The sequence below is a fragment of the Cyclopterus lumpus genome, chromosome 6 (genome assembly GCF_009769545.1).
Source record: "Cyclopterus lumpus isolate fCycLum1 chromosome 6, fCycLum1.pri, whole genome shotgun sequence".
Lineage (NCBI taxonomy): Eukaryota > Metazoa > Chordata > Actinopteri > Perciformes > Cyclopteridae > Cyclopterus > Cyclopterus lumpus.
The window spans coordinates 18263498-18289705 of NC_046971.1; the positions used below are offsets into that span (position 1 = coordinate 18263498).

The following is a 26208-nucleotide window of genomic DNA, read 5'->3' on the forward strand; positions in this document are numbered from 1 at the left end:
TTTTTACAGGGGTTAGGCTATGTGCTGCATGGACCAGGTGCAGTCACTTCCTGCCTCTACTGGTTGGCACAAATCCCCCAGTAAACCAACAACATGTCGTATTAACTCCTCTGGTTTCTGTAAAGTCGTGGATTATAGGCAAACAAGATTTTCATTGGTGAGTTTTAAAGGTTCTGGTAAGTGGATTTTATTCCCCATCATACACATGGAGGCCTATAACCACTCCTCTATGGACTGCAGCATTGTAAAGGAAATGGATGGATTAGCTATATTTAACTGTAATTACATGATTAGTTTCCATGTGACAAATAACATTGATTGGTTGACTTGTAGTCTTTGTGCTAAGCTAATTAAGCTGCATGCTAAGCTAACTGGCAGTAGCTCCATGTTTAACACAGACATATGAGAGTAGCATCTTCTTATCTGGACAAGCCAGCGAATAGGCCATTGTGCAGCCTATTCCCAAAATGCTGATCCATCCCTTTGAGTCACAGGAAATCATTTGGGGTTGACTTAACATTCTCTCTCCTTTGTCATGTTTATTCAGCAGATTAAGAGATGCTAAGCGAGGTGATCACACTGTTTCCTGAAAACAACTAAGACCCACTCTGAGAGGAACAAATGATCATTAACAGACGTGTGCGTGAATACACATTATGGAGCCGAGGAAATCCTTCTTTGAAACTCAATCAATTGTTCAATGGGAAGACGGGGCTTCACTTTTGTTTGCGTGTGGGTGGATGGAGGAGGAGGAGGAGGAGGAGGAGGAGGAGGAGGAGGAGGGGGGGAGTGGGGGTGTCCCTCCTTGACCCCTCCTCCTTACCCACTATATGTGAAAAAAAAAATGGAAAAAAAACCTTGACCAGCCCCCTTTCCCATTCCCATGGATCGTATTACGGGAGACTCCAGCTCCGAGACATCTGCTCTGCCACGAACAACGCAGCGCGTCCCCGCGTCTCAGACCTGCGACCGATCCCGTCTCCCGTGGCGACCCCTCCTCCATGTCCTCGTCCTCACACTTGTGATCTCTCCGTTTTATTTGTTGTTGTTATTACTATTATTATTATTCTGTAGGGTTAACGTAGCGGTCATGAGGACCCGCGGTGCATGTCCCCTCCACGTTCCCCGGCTGTAAAGTTCACCCGGACAAAGCGCCTTCCCCGCGCCGTCCCTCCCGAGGTGCGTCCGAGAGGCGAGGACCGAGCGGGCGGAGCGGGCGGCCGGGCGGCCCCCCCGGTGCCATCGAGCAGCACATTTCTTTTTGTCCGTGCGCTCCGCAGACTGCTGGCTTTGGGCTTTTGCGGCTTCGCGTGCTCTCTCCGCTGCTGGCTACGTTTGTTGTGGGGGGAAAAGGACAACGAAGGGGCGGATGAACAACACACACATCTACATGTCTGGTGTTTGAGAGCGGATCTTTAATCCGATTATTTCTTTCTTTTTGGTTTTTTTTTTTTTCTGCGAGTTTTTTTTTTTTTTGGGGGGGGGGGGGTTGTTTTTGGACACCATGGAGTCGGTGGAGAAAGAGTGTGGAGCGCTGGGTGGATTATTCCAGGCCATCGTGAACGACATGAAGGTAGGTGACACACATGGAGCCTACACGTTAAAGTAGACCGGGATCGTATCTGACCTTTTGTGGTGGCACCGTGGCTGATCAGACGCATATTTTTACTGCCTTTGTCTCTTATACCGGGGTCCTCCCCCACTGGAAACACCGCTGCAGGTCAAATTGAGAGATGACACATGTTTCCCTTTGTGCTATTTGCATAATGTGCAGCAGGTCTGTCAGCCTCGGGTTTTATTGAACAATACAGTGTCAGCCAGTGTGTGATCCCCACATATACCCGCTAACTAGAACTACATTGAATAACTGAAATGTGGTGGTTTAATGTGTTCGGTTCAGGGGTCAAAACCTAACCTCACCGTGATTTTTAGAATCAAATAGATCAATCAAAAAGAAAGGAGCTGTAGAAAATTGAGAGTAATTTCTATGTTGTGCAGTTATCTCAGTACAACTGCTCTTGGGTGCCATTTGACCCCCCAAACAACTGTTCCCACTTCATCCCAGCCTCCAAGCTTTCTTGGATCAAATGACACAGGTGGAAGCTCTGAAAGAAAATAAGCGTCTCCATCACCTAAACCTCCCGGACAGAAACGGTCATTAAAGGTTATTGATTGTGCTTCCTGATGTTTGGCCCTGTGGCAGGACATCTCTACTAGTTTAATTACCTCGCTGAACGGAACTGACTCACGTTGCATGCTGTTCGTGTAAAACGTGTTCTCTTTCTCCCAACGTAGTATTACAATAATTTCTTACGCAGGAACTTGATGTCTGCCATTATCTATAACCCACATACGTGTTCACCACAACAGATGGAAAGTGGGCCCGTTGGCAGCTCCCAGTCTTCCCATTGTGGAGGACGCTCACGCCACAAAGTGTTGATGGCAGTTAATAAGCCAAGCATCAGGCGGCACTATCCACCCAACAGAGTTCTTATTGATCGCCAACTCGCCGACAGACTATTTATGGGCCCTCGTTTGTCAGGCTCCGATGAAATCAGCTCTCGGGCTACTGGCAGCGCTGGTTTGGGTTCATATATTTCCCCTCTGTGGCGTGCTCATGCCAGGCTTAGAGAGACAGAAGGGGGCTCTTAGAAAGAGGCAGTCTATGTATTGATAAGCAGCAAAGATGAATGAGGCCGAAGCCCTGAGTCAGCACAGTGGCCATGTCCACTGTCGGAGACAGACATATGACCTCATTTCCCCCCCCCCCCCCCCCCCCCCCCACACACACACACACTGGGAGCAACGCAGCAGCGCGGCTCTCCTGTGCTGATTGGGAGCAAAGTTACAGTACAGTGTACAATTACCGACATGATACCCCAGCGGTGCACTTGAAGAACTTTTAAAAAGCCTCTTTTATAGACCATAGACATGTCCTGATATAAGCTGCACCTGTTGGTTGTGTAGCTGTCTGACGAAGCTGCAGCAAGAGAATTAAAAAGAGGAGGAGGTGGACGAAGAGGAGGTAGAGGGTAGAAGCAGGAGCACAATGATTCAGCTGGATTACATCAGCCACATCAAGAATTGGGTCATCAATGGATGTGACTTCCAGGGTCCGTGTGGGAAAGCGACTGTAAAAAAAACAAAAAACAATGACCTTGAGCAACACTGTCTGCCGAGGATGCATCATTTTGGCCTCGCCCACATGGTGGATGACAAGAAGTCAGAGGAAGAGCCTGTCTCTCTCCTTCCTGTCCTTCTTCCCTCTCTCCCTGTTCGTCTCCCCCTCACCTTCCTGGAAGCTGCTGGGCGTGAAGGAAGAGAGAGAGAGATGTTTGTCCCATCCTCCCGCTGCTCTGCATGCAGCCCTCTTTGGCCTCTTCTTCACCCTCCTCCCTCAGCTGTGCTGGCAGCGCATCCCTCCTGCCGCTGGGAGTCACAGGCCACACAAGCTAATTAGACACCTGTTGGAGTCAAGTGTAGACAGCGAGGCTTAGAGGATCACGGCAAACGCTTTTGCTCGGGATGACGGCTCCTAAATCACTTTCTAAGGCGGAGAGAAGCTGGGAGTTAAACGCCGTCCTTTCTAGAATGGTGGTTATAACCGAAGTGATGAAGAGCAAGACTGTTTCCAGATTGCAAGCTGACTATATATAGTCAGGATGCGCAACCTCTTTTGGCTCCTCTCCATCAAAGGGGGACATGGGGGTAATGCCCCTCTTCTCTCTTTCTCCAGGGCTCAAGCTCTTGCTCTAATGGGATCTAGCCTCGAATGTGTTTTTATGTTTTGGCTTCGGCTCTTAGAGCTCAAAGCAGCGTGTGATGATCCGGGCGTACAAGCCATACTATCAGCCCGGTGCACATAAACAGCTGTGTGTATATATATATATATATATATATATATATATATACAGTATGTATATGAGAACGTATGCAGATCATCCATGTACAAAAGACACCTGAACACGCAAACCAGCCAACACCAAAGAACGAGCACGGCTCGATTTATCAGGGACAATAACAGAATTGTGCACTGAGAAATCACATTGATCTTTTTTTAAAGACAAGTCAGAGCACGGCGCTTATACACCAACCTGTTTCCAACCTCTGGGGAAGAAACCAAGCTTGATCCTGTTGTAGAGAACATTATGTCTGTGTGTGTGTCTTTAATGTCCTTGGTGAAATATTAGTTTGACTCATCTCTTTTGCCTTTTTCTTTTCAGAGTTCTTACCCCGTGTGGGAAGACTTCAATGCCAAGGCCACAAAACTGCACTCTCAACTCAGGTGAGAAGTGGTCCCATTGAAGGGTAAAAAAAAGTGGTGGGGGGGATGTTTTTGTGCAATGTTTACGGACTCCTGATGCAGTCACAGGGTAGTGAACATGTGCCGATATATTTACAGGACCACCATTCTGGCAGCGGTGGCCTTCCTAGATGCCTTTCAAAAGGTGGCGGACATGGCGACCAACTCTAGAGGTAAGGAGGGTTTTCTATCGATACAAACTCTCGCACGCCGTGAAGTTAAGACTCTGTAAGAAGTGGTGGGGGCGGGGGGGGGAAGAAAAGCTGCAAAATAAATCAACACTGCTTATTTGTGTCTCGCTTTCCTTCAAGTGGCGCGAGTGCGACTCATGACGGTTCAACCACAGCAGCGTAATGTTTTTGTGTTTTAACATATTTAGGAATACGGTATTGTGTGGAGCTCGGGGTCCATTAATAGACATGAAATAGCTTTTCTCCCACTTTATTTAAATGTTACTCTAAAGAAATTAGGGAAGCTCTGGGGAGGCTGGAGGCGGCTCAGAGAAGTGAAAATCTGAGCTTATTGTTTCTTCGGTCTTTAATGAGGTCTGCTGATCTGCTTTGTCACCCTGCTAGTGGCAGCAGACAGGCAGCTGATTAACACTGATTATTTTTTTTCGGGTTGATCGTCGAGAGCAGTATGTAGGTCAAAAAAAACAACTACACACACACACACACACACACACACACACACACACACACACACACACACACAGATATTCAAAGAGTGACAGCTGTTAGTCGGCCACCTGACCTTTCAGGTCACATGCCAACATGCTTTTAAGCAGTTTGGACTAGCGCAGCCTCCTGCTGACCACTTCCTGCTGGAGTGACTAAAAAGCATTTCTTCAACAGTGTTCACACATTCGCACTAGTTTTACTCCTATGGCTCGTCCAGTACCAGTAGAGTTTATTACCGTGGCGATCCATCAACCTTAAATGATTCCCGATGTGAGTGCAAGATGAAGCAAGGTAGACTAGCGTCAACCTCCTCGCAGCTGGCCGCCTGCTCCAATAAAACCGGTATAGACCATGGCAGGTCTGGATTTCAAAGGCACGGCGTGTCTACTGTAAAAGACGGTAAAACAGCAGAATGATAGATGGACCAGAGAAAGAGAGAGAGAGAGAGAGGGGCGCATTGAGTTTTACAGCCATACATGCATAAAATCCCTCTAAGTGTGTCACTCATACGCCGACTCACTCATCTGCTGCTCTCCCAGGGACATTAACTTTAGGATTAATGTCATCCCTCTGAGGCCACGGACTGTGTGAGTGATGCAGGGAACCCTCTGTGATGAGAGACAAATCATTTGATGGTTTCAAGGGCCTCTGTGCTTGGCAGTGTCGCTTTGTTGTCAGTCAAACGCCATTTGTGGTCCAGACTGAAATATCTAATTTAACTGGACCAAAGTACAGCCTCACAGCCGCTGGTGTGACTCTTGACGGTTGGTCATGCAAAAATAAGGAGTTTGAAGTCATCACTGGAGGCTCCTGAGTTTGTGATTTGTATAACTAGAACATAACAGTAGAGAAATTGATTTATAAAATCCTAGCTGAACATGATTTTCTATCCGCATTGTAAAATGGCCTGAATGTACAGCGCGCTACTACGCATCATCCCGCTGGAGCAGGTTTGCAGTAGAACATAATTTGATGGTTTCAATGTTCGGCCCGTATTCATTTGACAAATATTGACTTTATCAGTTGCTCTTTCTTCTCTTCCAACAGTTACGCCAAGCAATCTAAAAGAGATTGTGCAGTTGTTATGCGCTCTTTACCAGCGAAACCATTTCTGTGTGAGCCGTGTTCGTCTTCCCGTGCTCTGAACCCCAGCAATTCATTTGGCATGCGTGAATGTCGATATTTACTGGAGCTGGCTCGTAGTGGATTGGGATGACCTTTGAACCCCGCACTGCAGGCTCCACGGACATGGTTTAGGCAAATTTGCCCTTCTAGGCTTATGCAATGTTCAAAACTATTATCCTAAATATATTGATGTTCCACTCTTCCCTCTTGCTTGTACATTGACTAACTCAAGGCTCTTCAGGAGCCTGTGTGTGTGTGTGTGTGTGTGTGTGTGTGCGCCTGCTTGCTTGCAGCGCTCATGTTTATCTCAGCGTCTGCACCACCATATAGGGCTGATTGCACCACAGGGGGCAGGCCCTTGTCTATGAACTGTTGGCCGCCATTGCTCTCACCCCGATTCCCCTCTCATGTTCGGGGACGAGCTGCAGCTGCTGGCACAGCTGGAGGTTTCATCGCGTTCGTCTTCCGCTTCTTTTAATCTACCTTTGACACACTCACCCCGTCACCCCGTCAACTCTCGCACACACTCTGCAGACGTCTCTCCCTGCCAAGGAAAGCAACTTTTCCCCTCAGTCACTGCTTTGTGATTGAACCAGGGTGAGAGGACAGGGAATTAAAGAGGATTTCCTGAGTTCCTCTCTGGATGTGTTTTGTTGTCTTTTTTTCTGGCCGGGCAGCTTTTCCATCCGTATGCCATAGTAGCTGTATTATATCTGAGATCACTCCCCAATTTCCACCTCGTACTGCCTCCATGTTCATATTCAGGCTTCCTCTTGTCCGCGTTGTCCATTTTTAGAGTTTGTGGTCACGGCCATGGCGTCAGCGTCTGTGTTTTACGAAGCAGCCGTCGGCAGGCGTTTTGGCACCGCGTCTGACGACGCTGTTTCTCTAAGCCGCGCTGATGGTTCTGTGTCTAAAGGCACGTCTGTCTCGCGCATCTAGGTTCAATAAAGGTCTGCCAACCACAAGGTTTATACTTGATCTATGGACTTGGAGAATCTCAGCTTTCTTACATATAAGTGCATATGTTTCTTTCCCTGGGATTTCGTTTGAGGTCAGCCTAATGGCTTTTGGTATGTTGTCTAGACCATTTTTGTCGCTCGTATTACATTTTTCTTTTGATGTCTTTAAGAGGACTGGACTTATCTGGAGAATGGTGGGCTCTGTTGTTGGTGTTTCGTCGTTGCTAGGCTGAATTATGTTGTGGAAGGTTGACTTTTTTCCATTTTTGGACATGGTTGAATGCACTCCATCCGGGTATGAGATATACAGGCTCGGGGAGTGAGATGGGCCCAGTTGGGGGGGGGTTGTCCATTGGTGGGGGTTGTGGTTGCAGAGGGATTTCCACAGCTCTGGGTATCCAGGCTAGGCAGAGGCGTTTAGCTAATCCTCTTAGCCCCACTCTGTAACACACAGACACAGACTGCCTTCGCTTCCCTTCCTGATCAGCCGCCCCGAGCTTTAAAAAATTCACACTCGGGGATCACCGGCCAGACTGCGATGCACTGCAAGTTTGTGCTGCGAAACCTTTCTCTCTTTGTGCCAGAGCCTGTCGAACGCACCGTTACACAGACATGACGTCCCGATGGGTCATCGCAAACTCTCTCTCTGTCTGTCTCCTTCTCTTCCCCACTCCAGTCCACACTCAGTTGTGGAATGGAGATACGCGGCGAGTAGATCAGTGTCTCAGCGAAGCAGTAATCTGCTTGGCCCCTGCGCTTCTCTGGGATGGCAGATGGGACGGATATCCCCTCTCGCCATCTGGTCGGCCTGGCATGGACGAGATGCGGCCGTGGCCTAGTGCAGAGCGAGATCAGGGGATTACTGTCCCCTGCACTGTCCCAGCAGCGCAGCTATTTTTGCGGACATGTAAAATAATGAGAGTGTGGCCCATGTGACCGGCCCTGAAATCCATCAAGCTTATGAGTCTGTATTGTGCAAGTACAGGCAGGTTAGACCGGCATCTTATATGTGGGATTGACTGCGTGACAAGAGATTATGGGGTGTTTTGAGATTGGATTTACATGCACTATCTTGTCATGAATGATGCGTTATGGTCAGCTGTACCTTTTTTTAAAAAAAAAAAAAGAAAAAATGTTTGTATGTGAGGCTCCTCCGGTATTTCACGACCCCCCAGGCCATAAAGTTGCATAAGTATTAAGAAGGGCCTCTCATTTCTCCCTCAGCTGTCTGCCCTTCATGAAGGAACAGCTCCCAAAACAGCTCTCCGTGTTTACGGGCTTTAACCTCAAAAGTCAAATGTGATCGCCGCATAAATGAATGTTTTCCAGCTATTATAATGACCACATGCAAAGGGGCGAAGTGGCTGGAACAATGATGTCAGGAACGGACGGAAAAAGGAGGGGATATTAATGGAAAGGAAACAAAATTCTGTTCTGCATAACTTTTGTTCTGAGGGTGAATACCAAACTAAGAAGACAAACATGAGGCTTGAGAGGAACACTGTGTTCAGCTATATGAGCGATATGTTTTTTGGCTAAATATCAGCATTATAACTGTGAGCAAGTTGACATGCTGCACTTAGCTCAAAGCAGAGATGGAGTTACATTGAAGAAGACAAATAGCCATATGAGTTTGGATAGAGTTATGCTTATAACATATGGGTGGCCTAGCGGCCGATTGATACTCCCTTGTGAAGACTTTATAGATATACGGTTCCAGTATCATACAATCGTTTTGTAGCAGAGACGAACATTTCAGTCCAACCACCCACATGGAAACGTTTTCTTAACACACACACACACACACACACACACACACACACACACACACACACACACACACCAAGCTCGGCACCGAGGAGAAGGGAGCGCCAATCATAAACATCCCCTCAGGGTGTCTTGTGACTCAGAGGCTACAGGTGGAGGTGGCGCTTATGAAACGCGGTACGAGCAGCAGCGGGAGGTGTCGCCATTGTTTGGAGGATTGTTTGCAAACAAACAACGTTGGCAGAGCAAAAGAGTGGGCGGAACATTGTCAGCTGATGAATAAAGAGAACCATATTGCATTTGGATTTAAAGCATGTCCTGCTTTAAATCCAAATGCAATATTGAGTCATCTGGGTGAACTGGCTTGCAGGCTTTGCTCCATTAAAGACTGAGTCATTCTCAGACTGCTGCCTCCATGTCTGTCTCTGGCTGTTTGTGTTTCGAGTTTGGATGCATGTGGGGTCTTTTAAAAAAAAAAAAAATGTATATAGAGTCCTCCGGTGTCCTCCTCTCTTTCCATTTTATTGCACAATACAGTAGTTCTCTCCTTTCCCCCTTTTTTCACTCCAGTGAAAAGGCACATCTGGACCAGGGCCGGCGTTTATTTTTAGCAGCGTTTATGTCACTGAACAGGAAGCGCCTCCAACGGAACATATCACTTCCTCCTGGTTGCCGTCCTCCTCCTTCAGTCTCTCCAGGGCGCATTTACACAGCACGGTCTGTGGGTGTTTCTAGTTGTGTGCGTGCCGGCCAGACGACAATGGGTTGAGTGTGTGTGTGTGTGTGTGTGTGTGTGTGTGTTTGTGTGGCTAAAACAATTGATCCTGAGGCCGTTTCCGCTGCCTTTTTTTTAATAATGTTGCTACTGGTAAAGAGGGACATTCTATGTGTGAGGAAGTGACGCAAAGGTTTTAAGTGCTGTTTTGATTTCTGCTGCGGCCATACATATAGAGCATGTATACGGTCACTCATAAACATACTCAGTGTCACAGTGGTTATTTCCAGCTTCTCACTTTTCTCTTTTATGCGTCAGGAATTTTATATGTATATTTATTTTTACTGTCCTAGAAACAGTGGGACAAAACAAGTCATTTGAAGACTCATATTGGGCTATGGAATAACATTGAATTGTATTTTGTGACTTTCATCACTTCAATATATTTCTCAAAATTTGGTTTCCACGTCTTAAAAAGAAAAAGAAAAAATATCCCAAAGTAAAATAAATAAAAACTAATAAAATTTAGTTTCTACAAACAATGATGGCCTAGTTCTTTCTTCTCCTTTCAAACGATGTAATTTCAACCACATTGGACTTTGTTTACAAAAGTAAAACATGCTTTTCACCCAAATCTGTCAAGGGAATAACACATTGACATAAAACTGAGTGAAACAGAAATTTACTTTGTGTTACTGTCATGAACAAATAATCTTCTGAAATGCTTATTTCTTTTCAAATTAGCCTCTTAAGTATCTCAACATACACTCACATTTTTGAGCCGAGATTCTGGAGAGTTTCTCAAAGGACTTGAGCGGTGTCTCCGTCTGTCATCTGCAATTTATTGAACTTCAGTGAGATCTATAACTCTCTTGTTGCAGGCGCACAGTGTACTCTTGTTCCACAATCAATGTCCGCACGCGGCTCATTTATCCGCCTTCTCTTCCCTCCATCAGAAGCCATTGCTCCCCTACCAGCAGCAGAATGAGATGCTGCTTTATTTTTTTAACTGACTGACTGCTCCCACTGAGATCCACCGCCAGAACTCCAGCTGTGCTTTGAAGCCAAGTTTTGATGATGTTGAATATATGATGTTTTCGTCAGGTTCAGAAAACCCGGCTGCGTATTTGCTCAACTGGTATACAAACGGGACACGAATCAAAGCGATTCCTCCTTTTTTCCTTTCACTGACTTGTTATCGTGATGTTATCTGTTCCATTGAAAAGATCACGTTCAAACTATTTGAACTATTTTGATGTTAAACATTACATGAACCTTTCATAAATCATATATATATATGTGTGTGTGTGTGGGAGATGTTGTGCTGGCAGCGCCCGTTGCACCTGCAGTAGCCGGCCAACACTTCCTCTGCCCCTCGGCAGTGTGTACTCTTTCTGCCTCCCTTCTCATCCCTCGGCCCCTTTCATCCATCAGTGGCCTCCGCTGTGTCCCTGCCAGTTCACATTCGGTAGCACTTAAAAGGGTAAAGGCAGGAAGCTCGCAGGCTCTGCCAGCCGCGGTCAGCGCCGACGCCAAAGTTGCCAACGGGAGGAATAACTGTTGTCTCACGGGTGATGGAATTTCCTTTTTTGCTAAGCGGCGACTGCATAAGAGCGTAGCAAAAAAAACACAAAAGAACACTTCATATTCCTGGAAGTGGAACCGTGAGGATGTTCTGTACCTTTTTCGCTCTAGAGCGCACACAAACATGCTTTGTTGACACAGGAAGCAGAGGAAGAGGGAGCACCCACTCGACTCGGGAGAGCCGGATTCTACTCGAAAATGCAAAAAAACAGCAGAATCCGCAAATGAAAGCTGAGTCGAGCAGCAGGGTTTAGATGCTGTAAGGGAGAGATGGTTAAGCCAAGCTACCATGTTGAAGACATCAGGGAATGAGACCCGTGGAAGTTTAGCTCCCGGCTCCTGGCAGGAGAGCCCCCTATAAAGCAGACCTATTAAAACGCTGCTTCTACCTCGAGGAGTTAATCAGAACCAGAGGTCTGGATGGAACCACTCACTAAACACTGGGACCACACTGTGCTGGTCCTGTATACTGGAGCTTAAGGATCCCAGAAAAAAAAACAATAATGAGATTTTCACCTTCTCTCTAACAATCCCGTGAACTTCTCAGCATACACGGCCGACCAGATGGCAATGTGTATTTCTGTGCCTTCAGCGACATGCCTGGTAGTAATGTTAATAATAATGAACCACACATTAGTGCTGTTCAGTTGCTCCCAGTTGTTTGCTCCATGTATCGCTGGGACGCATAACCGCTCTATTCCACCCTAGTCTGTGTTTTGCTTCGTTCATGCATGTGTGGACGTCTGCAATGAGGTCGACCCGGCTTCCCCCGAAGCCCCATGGGTCCAGGTCTGCTAAATAATCACTTTACCAGCTCCTACGCACTTTGAGCCACGTTTCAAGCTACTGCAAAGTCTAGTAGTGATTGATCTAAATGGGGAGACGGTCAAGTCCATGTTCTATTTGTTCATCACAAATCTCAAAATTGCTTCAAAGGGCTTGAATAAAGGACACCCCCCCCCGCCCCCCCAAAAAAAGAAGAAAACGTAATACTTATACTAAAGGGCCAAAAGAGGAGGAAAGTTCAGGAAGAGCAACAGAGGACTGTTGACAAACTGTCCTCCCAGCTTGTATATGTTTGTCACATGCCTGTGTGTCCATCCGGTTGAGGCCAGAGGCCAGCAGGGCTCTTGGACATAGACAGGAAGTCTCTGGACCTCCCCAGGATGTAGCTGTCAGCTGTTTTCCCCCCCCCCCCCCCCTTCTCTGGGAGGAGGAGAGGAAGAGAACTTGGCAGGTGTGGATGCGACAGGAGAGTGGGTGGGGGGTTAGGGGCTCTCACAGGCTAACTGTGACATTGGGAAGGTCTGTTATACAGATAAAAGAGCCCACTTTACTCTCTCTCTCTCTCTCTCTCTCTCTCTCTCTCTCGCCCCGTCCCTCCTTCAGTTTCCCTCCGTCCTGCAAGAGCTGGTTTGCAGCTGCGGACGCCTCCCGTAATGCTTTTAAGAGGAGAAAGTCAAAAAGGAGAGGCCCATAACCTGTGCGCACGTGTCCTTAAACGTTTTCGCACTTGGCTCCATGAAGCAATGAGCCTGTCAGAAAAAGAGGCCATTACATGACGGATACTCAACACCAGTCCGGAAAAGATGGACACCTCTTTCCCTATTTATAGCAAGAGCTCAGCGTGTAGTTTCCACATGTTACCTCAATCACTTCCTGCTGGTGTTTTTTAACGCCTGCGTGTGATGACCTCTCACCTCTAACGCTCTCCTCTCTCTTTCACCTCGAAAAGTGGCGCAAACCCGTGGCCGCCCTCAGCTTTCTCTCCCTCGACGCACAAACACACTCAAGTTATTTCTACGTCTGTCTCGACGGAAAAAAATGGCCAGCCGTGAGACGGATCGCGTTGCTCGGCGTCTTTGAACCGGTGCAGCCGTCACTAAAGTTGACAGCCGAGTGGTGCGTGAAATGGTCTTTGAACTGGCAGTGTGACGCGATATCAGCTGGAGAGACACTAACTTTCTTTTTTGTGTGGAAACTGGAAAATAGCACAGATCTCACCGGAGCATTCCTTACTCTGTGTCTTATTTCAGGCTCACTAAATTAGTTTTATTTTCACTCTCTGTATCACTCTCTTTTGCGGCCTGTTGTTTTTTTTGCAGCGTTAGAGCCAGTTTCTTTCTCTCTCTCTCTCTCTCTCTCTCCGCCCTGCATGAATGGTGTTTAGGAAACAGAGAGAACAGGAAAGGCAGAGCAGGCAGGGAAGAATAGAGGGATATCCCCTTACAGGGTTCCCTCCTTTTCCCTCCAGGATAGAGGGGGTGAGAACCTTCGGAAAGGGCGTAGGGGGGGGATGGTAAATCACACCACCTGTCTATACATACGCACACGCAAACCTGTGTACATGCTCCAAAACTCATTCTAGAAAACAAATACAACCGTGCATGCCTCAATTCTGTGAGGCCTGTCTGCTGCTGAGAGATGTCCTCCCTCTGTTTGTTTGTGTGTGTGTGTGTGTGTGTGTGTGTGTGTTTGGCGAGAGACCCTCAGATTAGCCCTATGTGCCCCAGATTACAGCCGGATCACTGCTGCCACATATTACACCGGCCTGTAAACCATCTGAGAGACAGTGGGCCAACCCGGGCTTTAGGGACTGAAAACCCCATTTAATTACGCTTCAGCAGAGAGGAAAAGTACAGTAACCAATTCACACACACGCTGTCATTTATGCTGTAGTGAGAATCACACGGGCAATCTTCAAGTGTCAAAGGGGAGAAATGGATGTTTCGTGAAGAGGGCGCGCGAGCGAGCATAGGGATTTAGTTTTCTGTGTCACATTTGCTTTCGCCAAACAAATGTGACATTTATGGGCTCTGCTTTTACAATCAGCACTCGTCCCCCTAGTGGCTGCAGCTGGAAACGCCTCCCGAGCAGGGGGGAAACGTGCCCCGATGAATCCATCTGACGGCAGAGAATTGGACCTTTCAAAGGGCTCTCTTGATGTGTTATGTCTCCTTCATAGAGAATTATATATTTTTCTCGGCCTAGAGGCGTATATGTGATTTGTAATTCCAACCTCTTATATCGTGGGTGACAATTTGTTTGTTTTTCCTCATCCAAGGTGCCACCAGGGACGTCGGCTCTGCTCTGACAAGGATGTGCATGCGACACCGCAGCATTGAGGCAAAATTACGCCACTTCACCAAGTAAGTGTTCCCCCCCACCCCCCCACACATTGCAATTTTCTCTCTTCTCTTCTCTTGCCTTGAGAGGATTATTATTTCCAATTTCCTGGTCCCATCCCATCTCTGCTGACCTTCCTCTCTGCCACTCTTCACTGAGTGTTTTTGTGCCACGGAAATAGAGCTATTTATTATCCTTCTCATGCTCTCCTCACGTGTTGCGTCCCCTTGTTCGCTGTAGTGCTCTAATGGAAGGCCTGGTTACGCCACTCCAGGACAGGATAGAGGAATGGAAGAAGACGGCTAATCAGCTGGACAAAGACCATGCCAAAGGTGAACAACCTTGGAAACACAAACTGTAAGTACTTGTTTGTGAGCACTGTGTATTTGGACAGAAATTGACAGGCCTTTTTTTTTTTACTTGCTGTCCACAGAATACAAGCGGTCTCGCCAGGAAATCAAAAGGAAGTCGCTAGATACCATAAAACTCCAGAAAAAAGCACGAAAAGGTGAGAGAAACAAGAACCTGTTAACTAATGGAACAAATCACACGACTTTATTGCGATTTCAGGGGTGATATGAATGGTGTATGTCTCCTTGGCTGCTGGTCCCTGGTCTGAACCACTGGTTCAGAGTGAACTGCCACCATCTAGAGGGTAGAATCAGAAATGGCAACTCAACCACATCAACATGCCTGGCACGATTTCAAAGGCTGCTTACCAGTTTGAGTATTTGTCAGCTTCTACCTTATAAATCAAATAAATGATCTTCTTTCCTGGCTGTGCTCGCATTAGCCACCACTGCTGGTTGTAATTAAATTCATATTACCACACGGGATTTACATCAGTGGGCTGGTCATAAACATTCAATGTGCCCTGATTTGATGCAGCTAACACTGCCTGTTCTTCTGTGCCCCCTCCCCCCCCCTGCAACCTTCCTATATTTCGTTCTGGCTATTTCCCTGGCTGTAGAGCTTCTAGGTATGTCCGCTGTGCTTCCTGAGTTTTTTTTAAATGCATCGTAACCATTCTTGGATCAAACTGCCAGACAAAGAAAACCCTGTGTTGTCTTTAGCATTTTTGGTTAAAAGAAGGAATTGTTTGAAATTCTGGAAAATACGTTCATTTGCTGTCTTGCAGAGAGTCAGAAGATTGATACCACTCTCATGATTGCGAGATATGAAGCCGCTCCCAGCAGATGTTTAGCTGAACTCTGCTTATTTCACCTTAAAAGCTGGAAACAGCTAACCTGGCTCTGTCTTATGGAAACATGTTTCCAGTCGTTGTGCTAAGCTAAGCTATCTTATTAATTGGCAAACTGTTAGATCCTTATGAGACCCTTAATTTAATCAGTGTCGTATTAAATGTGGGTGCGCTGACAGATTAGACAATTAATGTCTTTAACCTATGGATAATGGTACGACCCTTAAGGGGGGCTGCCGACTAAAGACAGAGGGATTACGATCGAGGCAGTTGCAAACACAACTTGTATTTTCAAGTTGCACAGTGGTTAAAGTGATTGTTTAATTGTTTGAGATTTAACCAAATATGCAAAGATATATTGGAAGCATTTTATTTTTTTTATCTGGCAGTACATGTCTGTCTAAATCATGCAGTCAGAGTGGCAGAAAATGTGACATCTCTGTGGTCGTCATTGCATCCTTTCGCCTGCCTTCATCCATCATCCAGCGTCAGACATTCTGTTTACGTCCGTGTGTCTCATCCCTCCATTTCCGGATCCACCAGTTGCTTTGCATCGACTCATGATAGATGACATGTTTCAGCGTCCTCTCATTCCAATGTACAATGTTTGTCAGTGCGTTGTCCTCCAGTACACAATCAATTCATCATTATGTGTTCTAATCATCTCTCTTTTTTACTCTTTCCCTGCCTCTCTGAACTGGGTGCACTTTTCTCCCTTCACGTCACTTCCATAATTATCATCCTCCTCTCAAATTCCCAATCTCTCTTCATTCCTCCTCCTGTATCTTCACTCAAACCCCCCCCCCCCCCCACCCCAACTCGTTCCTCATTTCGCTCCACCCTCCCTCCCCTACTCTGCGCCTCCGCACCCTTGCCTTGCACAGGTCGGGGTAACCTGCGCCCCCAGCTGGACAGCGCCATGCAGGACGTCAGTGACTTGTACCTGTTGATGGAGGAGACGGAGAAGCAGGCGGTGCGCAGAGCGCTCCTGGAAGAGAGAGGGCGCTACTGCACATTCATTAGCCTGCTGCAGCCCGTGGTGGTGAGGAACATGTAGCCTCTGTTCACCTGAGAGTTGTCGTGTGTAAAAAAAAAAAAAAGGATGTTTTTACTCTGATTGCTCTTGCTGTCCATGTGGCGGCTGCTTCAATCGATGTCCCCCTGTTGCTTCTCCAGAATGCAGAGATTGCCATGCTGGGAGAGATCACACATTTGCAGCCAATTGTTGACGACCTGACTTTGCTGACTGAAGACCCGCACAAGCTGCCACCAGCCAGTGAGCAGGTAACAGGTGTAATACTACTGATTCTACTAATGCGGCGTGTGGGATCGGACACATTCAGCCCGCTACTGAAAATAGTCCCCAAGACACTATTTACTCTTGTTTTAGTAACATTTGCCGCTACAATTTCACCACAATGTGACTTAACTAAAGAAGCTTGTTCGGCGCTTCATATATTCCACAACGCTGCTTGAGAAATAACTTTTATTTTTTTTACTGCCAATTACGTTTTCTGAGAATCTCTAACCGTTCGCACATTTTTTTTCTCTATCTCGTGTAAATGCGATGTTGACAAGACTATTGTTGCCGCCGCATCGTCACCCTATGATTTATATGTTGACGCAGGTGATCCGGGACCTGAAGGGCTCCGACTACAGCTGGTCCTACCAGACCCCTCCTTCCTCCCCCAGCAGCACCGGCTCCAGGAAGAGCAGCATGTGCAGGTATATCCCACACACACACACACACACACACACACACACACACACACACACACACACACACACACACACACACACACACACACACACACACACACACACACACACACACACACACACACACACACACACACACACACACACACACACACACACGCACACGCACACGCACACACACACACTTACTTGTTTCGTATGCCGTGTCTGATAGATTAACTTGAGCTGAGTGGATCTGAGCCGTTTTGAGTAAACATGCACATCCTTGATTTCAAGTCCCTTATTAACACACTTAAGGAATAAATAAATATTGAAGGTTGTCACGAGCACATGAGCCGATAACTCCGACCCTCGCTCACTCCACAGCCAGACTGTCGGTGACAGTCGACATGGAGTACTTGCCAGCTTCTCAGCTCTTGCACCTGATAGATTTTCAATTCTCAAGCTTCTTACCGCCAGATTAGCTCAAAAGCTGTGAAACATTAAAGCCTGACAGCCATGAGCCTACACGAGAAACCAAATTCTACATATTTGTACGTCTAATGGTGAAAGTTTAACATATGCACCAAAAAGCTAATATCTCCTTAACGGAACTTGGAGAAACAACCTTGGTCTCGGCTTGACCGATGTAGAGGTTTCAGTTCATCCAGTCTGTAAAAAGGCTTTTAATAAGCTGAAGGTCATAGTATTTTCTCTGCATGCCATCATTCAATGGTGGGTAATCACAAGATTGGTGTTACATGGAATATGGAAATGTGAAAAAGAAACTTGTGATCAAGAGACGAAGGTCTTGGTAGCAGAATGGAAGAAAAACCAGCTCACTGCGGACTTCTTTAAAGACACAGACGAGAAAGAAACGGGGCATAAGGTTAGTGTCGAGTAATGAATCATTTCAGGGTATTTAATTCGTCTTATTTAATTTGGCATTCTTCATTCCGCCTCACCCTAGAGGGCAAAGATTAAGGAGAAATGATAACTTCAGATAAATTCCAGAGCGAGAGGGGGAGGTGGGGCAGAGCAGTACAGAGGGGAAGGTGGGAAGCATAAGTTGCACATCTTTCAAATCTGTGGGCGGCAAAGGGAAACGACGCTGAGTGAGAATAACAAGACAAAAAGCACGGAGACAGCCGTTAATGTTCAGAGGGAAATGGAAATCAAAGAGGGGATCACTTTTGAATGCTCTTTGATGAACCGGAATTAGAAGGCTGGTATCATTTAGAGTTTTCACATAACACTGCCTTCATGTCTTCAGCTTTTGTGATACATTTTTCATTTAGCCGTTTCTTCTTTTTTTTCCGTAACAAGTTTCAGAACAAAATAGAGTGGGGGGGGGGGGGGGGATGCTATAATCACATGCATGGTGGTATATTGTTATAAAAGAGTTACGATGCCCAAATGAACACAATCCACACAAGGGGGAAAAAGTGAAATAAAAAGATGATTTGCTCCTGTCATAATTGAATGGAACACCTACTGTATGTTATGAGGACATGTTATTATCTTTTTGACACACTGAAAAACATTTCAGTCAATCTTGAATTATTCCATGCCATATTAATATCTAATCATTATACAGAAAACAAAGTGAAGAGGTGTTTTGAAATGCAAACAACAAATCAGTACTTGGGGAGTACGCACTCTGCAGAGTGCGTACTGTTGAGACATACTAATTTGTCATAACATTGTACCTTGAACTTTGACCCTCTTGCTCATATTTCTGCCTCGTAGAGGATTGTGGGTCAGAATAGCCAGAAAAGCGTGCTGTGGTGCACAATGCAAAAATGCTACCGGATGCAGAGGGACATCCTGGTATTTGCTTGCCTTTTCTGTATTTGAATTACTATGTTTTGGGAAATACCAAATATTTTTCTGGCAAAGTGTGGTAGTATGGGTATTGGAACGCATACGTAGGGTCCTGTCTTTTATTGTGAAAGGCTGTCTGTCATGACTGCCATCTACAGTCAGACCTCGCTGCTGGACATCATGTAAATGTAATACACCTCTTCACCTTGTTTTTGTGTGTTTGTCATTTGATTTCATGTCATGATATCATGTCTGAAAGATTAAAAAAAAATATATTCTGTTTATTTATTTTTTTATAAAGCAAAAAGGTTGAAAATAATTGTCATTGAACACATTTCATTTATGCATACTTATGAAGGAAATACAAATCACTTTTTCCCCAGATTGATTTGTTCCTCCAAACGTATGGCGTTTATACTGATGTGATGTCTTGTCAACAGCCTCCTCCTGATGCCCTCTGCAGGAGCCCATCGGCTCAGCAGCGTCTCCTCCCACGACTCGGGCTTCGTATCCCAGGACGCCAACACCCACTCGAAGCCTCCGTCGCCCATGCCTTCTGACATCACCAGCCAGGTAGTCGTCTCAGCCATAATACCAAAGTGTATTCTTTGATCAGGGGAAACTAAACCAAGCAATAAGCAGACTTGTTGGCTTTAGAGATTCCTCAGGTAGTAACGCTACAGGGCCGGAGGACACGGAAACAACGCCACTTTCCTGTCACAGTAGATCTACAACAATTCTCTCTTTTTAACAATCATCCTTTTTTTTCCCAATTTGGCACCTTCACTGTTGACATGTTTGCATTTGAGACAAAACCCCCGTCTGTCTCAAAACGAGCTCCCTTGCTGAACAACAAACCCAAACAGCTTTTCTTTTTCTGCTGCTCCAGAGCGTTCTCTTTTACAAATGTTGAATTTTTATCCTGCCGGTCTGATAAAGTTTTTCATAGACTCTCTCGCAGTCTGAACAGAGTGTAATGTACAGAACACACTCAGCAACACACAAGCGCAGCCACTGGTGCAATGTTCTGTCCTGAATAAATGATCTTACAGGCTACTTTATTATTGATCTAGGCTATGGTCTATAGATCCCCTTGGAGACCAAAGTACCTCCCTCGTCCTAAAGCTCATCTCTTCTCCAACTCTCTCCCTCTTCCTGTACATCTCATCTCTCACCTATCGTTCTCACTCCATTTCTTTTTCCCCTCCACCGTTTTCTTTTCTTTTTTTTTTTTTTTTTTTTTTTTTACTCCATCTTGCCTATTCCCAGAAATCAACAAGCTCAGCCTCCTCTGAGGCTTCAGAAACCTGCCAGTCTGTCAGCGAGTGCAACTCTCCCACAGCGGTTAGTACTGCATGCATCTCACCAATCTACTATTTCACACACACACACACACACACACACATACACACACACACACACACACACACACGCACACACACGATGTGCTTTGCATTTCACTCATTGTCTCCTATAGCTTAAAGAGGCCCGTGGGCTCCTCTTGACAGCCGCTGTGCGGTTTGACGTGGACTATTCATGGATGTTGAGCACTCTGACTCAGACTTGTCTGTCCGTTCCGCAGTTTGGCTCATGCTCATCCTTCGGTACCTTCCGCCCTGCTTTCTCTCACACTGGCACCATCAGGCCTCTCTCTGTCATACTTCCTGCGTCCCCCACATTTAACCACTCCCCCGGATCCAACACCCCCTCACCCACATCAAAGATTCCTAGCTGGAAGGTTTGTTTTCATTTGCAATTTTACTTTTGGGTTTGCTTTGTTTCTTCTTTTGCTTTCTTGTCTTTTATTGCCTACGCGCACATTAATGAGCCGAAAGATTAACCTCACAGTCACCATTTTGCTGTCGCTCATCAAGCTTGGTTTTAATAATCTTTCTTCGCAAAGATGTGTGAAACTGAGACGGCTATATCATTTCACAACACTCTCGCAGCTTGATGTAATCTGACCATGTCTACATCGGCATCTAACCAGTTCATGAGCCTAACCGGCAGCATCCGTGTTCAATTGACTTGAAACGACTGTCGGGCGGCAGACGCAGTTGTAGGACAGTCTCATTGTTCGGTCTGCTGCTGTAGGACTGGGCCAAATCCTGTGAGCCATCATTGGCCAGCACTCTGCAGCGTAGGAGGGGGTCTGTGGATAAGATGAGAGAGCTGGATGCTGCGCCCAATCCGCTGGGGTATTCTGGGATGCAACCAGATGATCCACACAGAGCGAGAATTGTCCCAGCAACCATTGTAGCCAAGGTAAGAATAAAACACATTTGCATGCCTCAAGTCTTGTATCATGGTGAATTGCATATGTAAATGTGTGCTAATCTATATGTACTTCCCACTTGTGTGTGTGTGTGTGTGTGTGTGCGTGCGCGTGTGTGTGTGTGCGCGTGTCTGTGTGTGTGCAGGTGTCTCAGCATGGTGAGCTGCTCTCTCCAGCAGCCAGCACTCTAGCTATGGTTCTGACCAGAGGCTTGAGTATGGAGCAGCAGAAGAGCAGCAGGGACTCTCTGCAGTACTCCAGCGGCTACAGCACCCAGAACAACACCCCCTCCTGTTCCGAGGACACCATTCCCTCACAAGGTAACACTCCCTCCCAACGTCCACACAGTCCGTCACGAAAAAACACATGTTATCTATATGCAGCACGGAATTTCTGATTGGCCGTGTTGCTTTTCCATGTAACTTTTGACGTGAATGTGTGATACACTTGTGCTATATTATTTTACCTTGCACCATAGCTCTTCAAAACATAGTTGCTTTCACCGTTCTTTATTATTCAGTCAGAGAAAAGTAGACGCTCATGACTCGCTGTCCCTTCTAGGTTCTGATTACGAGTGCTACTCTCTCAACGGGGATGCTGACAGCGAAGGACAGGCAGACTTTGACAAGTCCTCCACCATCCCACGCCACAGTAACATCGCTCAGAGCTACCGCCGCATGATCCAAACCAAGAGGCCTGCCAGCACAGCAGGTCTGCCTGCAGGTAAGACCCTGCTGGGCACTCCGAACGGTGCAGGCGGAAGCGGTGCTGGGGCCATCACCTCGGGGACCGCAACCATTCGCCGGACTCCATCCTCCAAAACCGGAGTGAGACGCACGCCGTCCACATCCGGCCCCATTCCCATCCGGCCCCCCATTGTGCCAATTAAGACCCCAACAGTGCCAGATTCACCGGGTTTTGCAAGCCCGTCCCAGCATCGTGCCGGCAGCGAGGAGTTTCTTTATGGCGATGATCCAACTGCGAGTGACTACATGAGGGCTTCTCCAAAGCGCATGAGCCTCCCCGACGCAGCTTGGGGCTGTGGAGGAGGAGGAGGAGGAGGAGGAGGAGGAGGAGGGGTGGACAGGACCGGTTACGCCCAGCAGGCCTACGGCATGGCCGCCCACAGTGCAGAGGAGGACCCTTTGCTTGCTGCCAACCGCCACAGCCTGGTGGAAAAGATAGGGGAGCTGGCTGCCAGCGCCCGCGCCCTCGGAGAGGGTCACTTTCCTTTCCACAGCCTACTGCCAGGGGATCCGGCTCAGTGTGTGCCCCCGGAGCAGTCCTCTACGACCCAGGAGGACATGGATATGCTGGTGACGATACGCCGGGGGGTGAGGCTTCGCAAGGCAGTGACTGATGACAGGTCGGCTCCCATGTTTATGCGGTAGCTGTTGTAGAGGAAAGCTGTGGAGAAGCAGCTGGGGTGCCAATATTCACAAACTGAAGCTTTTGTAGTGAAATGCAACAGCACTCATGTGATGCATGAACGGAGGTACAAGTCATAAAGAGGATGTAATGTGGTGAATGAAGGCCAGTTCAGTGTAATAACTGACCACGGACACTGTCGAGTCATTTCATGTCATGTATGTATTGTGTACGTACAAAGTAATCCATATTTTGTTTGTTTTTTATTCTTCTCTTTTGTTTTGTTTTGGTCTGTGGGCTTCGTGTGTGTGCACCTCTGCTCCCCGTGTGACCAGTCGTTTCAGGCCAGTTTGTCCCCTTTTGCCCCAGTTATGAGGACATCACTACTGTAGGGGTTGACTGCTCTGTCTTCTTTCTTGCTCTTATGGTTATTATATTATTGTGCATTTGTTAATCAACACGGAAAGTGATGGGCGGAGTGCTCTGTGAGCCTGTCTGTATGTTGTATTTCTCATCATTACTGTACAAGTACCGTATTACTGTTTTTGTTTGATGAGCTGAACAGCAGCTGTGTAATTCATGTAAAATAGGAGCAATATGGCAGTGTTTTTATTGCTGTACTGTACTGTCAATATATTCTGCAATTAAACAGCCTTTTTACTGTTAAATGGCTCGATTGTCTTTATCAGAAAACGTAAAGTCCTCATTAAAAGATAGAAACTATATTTACCAACATTTATTAGTTGACCAGTATATTTACATCTAAAATGTACTATTTACCCGAGTTCCGCAAGTTTAATTTCTTCTGTACTTTCTCCACTTTAGATGGTTTAATTGAATTTAATTAGTATTTGCTCAGGAGCTTTCTCTACTTCACATTTTATACTGCAGTTAAACTCAGTATTTTATGAATAAAATAGTGCACTAATCTTAATTTTCCACTTGTCTGTGTGGTGTAGTTTTATCTGAAACCCAATTACACATATTTTCTAATCTGCTTAGTTCTCTTAAACTTTGCCCTCAGTCAAACTATTTACAACACTGCAGTACCGTACAAAGACGTATGAGGGCGCCAGAGAGCCTTCACTGAAGCCCAGCTCTACTGGCCCCAAGAAGAAACGGTAATGGAGGATGTCGACGTTAACACATTGGACGGACTGGAAAGAAAAACGATACGTGGGACAAATAAAGGCCAAAAGAAGGTAATAAGAAGGTTTCACAGCCTCCAGAGCGAACTGCATTCACGTGACGCCACGAGGACCAGCACAATGCCGGCGTGCTCGTGTTCACAAACACACAGAAATAGCCCTAAACGGTAACGTTACATCTGGTCACCACGACACATGATGACACACGGATAGTTGGCGTTAGGTAAGGCTCACGGTATATCTTACACACCGGTACACCCGGTGAGAGCAACAGATAGACCGCCGTATTAGTAGATTCACTCGGAGTGTGTAACTATTCCCACTGGCCAGTATTTATAGCTTTTATTGTGTATGATAAACTCTCAGGACCTATTCAGACGCAGGCTATGTGATATTTATGTTCCTGGGAGCTGGTTAAAAGCCCCTCATTATTCTGTAAATGAGAGGTCCTGCTGGAAAACGCCCCCCCCCCCCCCCCCCCCCCCAACAGTGATGATTAACCACAGGCCCTTCTCCTGGGTAAGGGACCTCTATTGGAGGGCACTAATGTATGATCAGGCCCATTTAGACTCCTATTAAGAAGCCACTTAACAGTGGTTCATAGAGTTAGAAGAAGTTAAGGAACGAGGCAGGGTTTCTAGAATCAGAAGGGACTACCATGAGTCATCACTGACAGTTGTCACAGAGAAAAGGAGGCCGAGAAGGTCTGAATAAGACGAGATGATGAAGATCAGACATTTGGATCCAGTGGTCTAAGCTTTATTCATGAGGGGTGGAGCTGTCTTATGTGGGTCCCATATAATTAGAGATGCTGCCACAACTGAAGACATGATTAAATCTGCTTGGCTCGGGAAGCCATCAGTATTTTTTTTCCAAGATTCTGCCCCAAATGGGTCCCTCATAATCCTCTCAGCCTCATAAATATCACATTATTGAATTTACATTATTAGTTCATCGCATTGAACTGGCCGAGTAATGGAAACCTGCCTAATGGCTTGCCGGGATAATTTACTGGGAGAAGTATTGAGGAGATTCATTATGCGTTCGAGGTTATGTTCTCACTCTCTAAACTATTTTTCAAAGAGAACATCCTCGCTGCTTCTTTCAAAAAAATAATAATAATAAATCTGAGGGACACCAAGCTAATTTTAATTTAATTTTTCAATGACCATCAAGTCTTGCGTCTTTTGATCCTGTGAGAAATCTTTTGATGTGCTGATTGAAAGTCTTAATTGTTCAAATCAATGAAAATGTATAATTTTGCTAATCTCTGTGGGTTCAACCCCAGGCTCCACTAATCATAATAAAGTGCTCTTCAGAAAAAGACGTGGCCTTGAGCTTTACACATTTTGATTCTATCATAACAGGCCATGCATTAAACATTATATTATTTTTGGCTTTTTTTCCTTCAAAGTGGCTGCTGTTCTCATTTTGTTATACTTTCTGAGTCTTTCAATAAACAACCGTCAGCTCATATGAGACGTGGCATTCGAAGTAAAAGGCTAAAGAAACGCTCGGTAATTAGATGCTTTGGTTTTGTTGCTGTTTTTCCACACAACTGACATTTTCCAAACCAGATGGTACCTCCACTGCATTATTATCAGTGAAGGGAAATTCTGAACCTCGTTGCACACGTTGCTCCATAATTAATACCTCTATTTATAAACAGTTTTGGTTTCTACAGCACATCTTAAATACTATACAGTAGGTGGTAGGAGCCTGAAGGGGATCACAGATCAAATCTAATTAGCCGTACCTAATACATAAGGGAAACGTCTTTATATTTATCCAGCTCCTCTAAATGCTTTTTGCCGTCAGGTTGTGATGAGGGGAAATGTCCTAAGGGGCTCATATACAACACTACAATGAACGGCACTACAGAGCTGTCGTGGTGTTTCCATAAATGGCTCTTTGCAGCTCATCCGGGGCAACGTGAGGTGTAAGAGTTCCATAAATGTTCACTATAAATGTCCACAGATGAGTAACAACCAGAGAGTTGGATGCTTAGTCATCCATATTAATTGCCCTGTCATTCTTTGATAAACCTGCCTATTTTGGACAATTATTTCATTGACTTTTGCTGAACAGTCTATTTTTAACTCAGTAGCATGCCTATTAACTGATGTTAGTGCCAATTGCTCTTAACACTTCCTTCCATCATTTCCTTTTTCATTTTCCAGTAAGAATGATCGACAACCTGCAACTCGCAGAACAGAAAAGGGGCAATATGGGACCTCCATTCCCCCCCAATCCCATCATCCCTTGCCTCTAAGGAGCACACAAGCAAAGGTAGAATGTTTCAAAAGCTACGAGGCCTGAAGATTTGCCTCCATTTGAGTGAAGGGAATGGATTCGGTCAATTATTCATTAAGTAAGCATGAAGCTGTCTAATGTTGCGCCGCCGCTTTCTGGAGTTAGATGTTTTTCCTTTA

General features: G+C 46.1%; 1 protein-coding gene across 2 annotated transcripts; it reads left to right on the plus strand.

Annotated features, from left to right (window-relative positions):
* The first annotated feature begins 798 nt into the window (after positions 1-798).
* Positions 799-23296, plus strand: mtss1la (MTSS I-BAR domain containing 2a). 2 transcript variants are annotated; one of them, XM_034535813.1, is made up of 15 exons: positions 799-1573; positions 4224-4285; positions 4403-4476; positions 14201-14285; positions 14503-14594; positions 14696-14770; positions 16348-16505; positions 16640-16747; positions 17091-17188; positions 19426-19558; positions 20255-20329; positions 20568-20723; positions 21080-21250; positions 21406-21580; positions 21822-23296. In XM_034535813.1, the coding sequence occupies exons 1-15, from the start codon at positions 1505-1507 to the stop codon at positions 22649-22651; spliced, it is 2361 nt and encodes a 786-aa protein (XP_034391704.1). In that variant the 5' UTR covers positions 799-1504; the 3' UTR covers positions 22652-23296. The 2 variants fall into 2 exon arrangements, with proteins under 2 accessions (XP_034391704.1, XP_034391705.1); XM_034535814.1 differs by lacking the exon at positions 20568-20723.
* Positions 23297-26208: the final 2912 nt, after the last annotated feature.

Excerpts from the sequence above, each read along its gene's own strand:
- mtss1la (XM_034535813.1), top strand. The coding sequence starts at position 1,505 with ATGGAGTCGGTGGAGAAAGAGTGTGGAGCGCTGGGTGGATTATTCCAG. Across the intron at positions 17,189-19,425 it reads AGGAAGAGCAGCATGTGCAG|CCTCCTCCTGATGCCCTCTG; the intron begins GTATATCCCACA and ends TCTTGTCAACAG. Across the intron at positions 20,724-21,079 it reads CAAAGATTCCTAGCTGGAAG|GACTGGGCCAAATCCTGTGA; the intron begins GTTTGTTTTCAT and ends CTGCTGCTGTAG.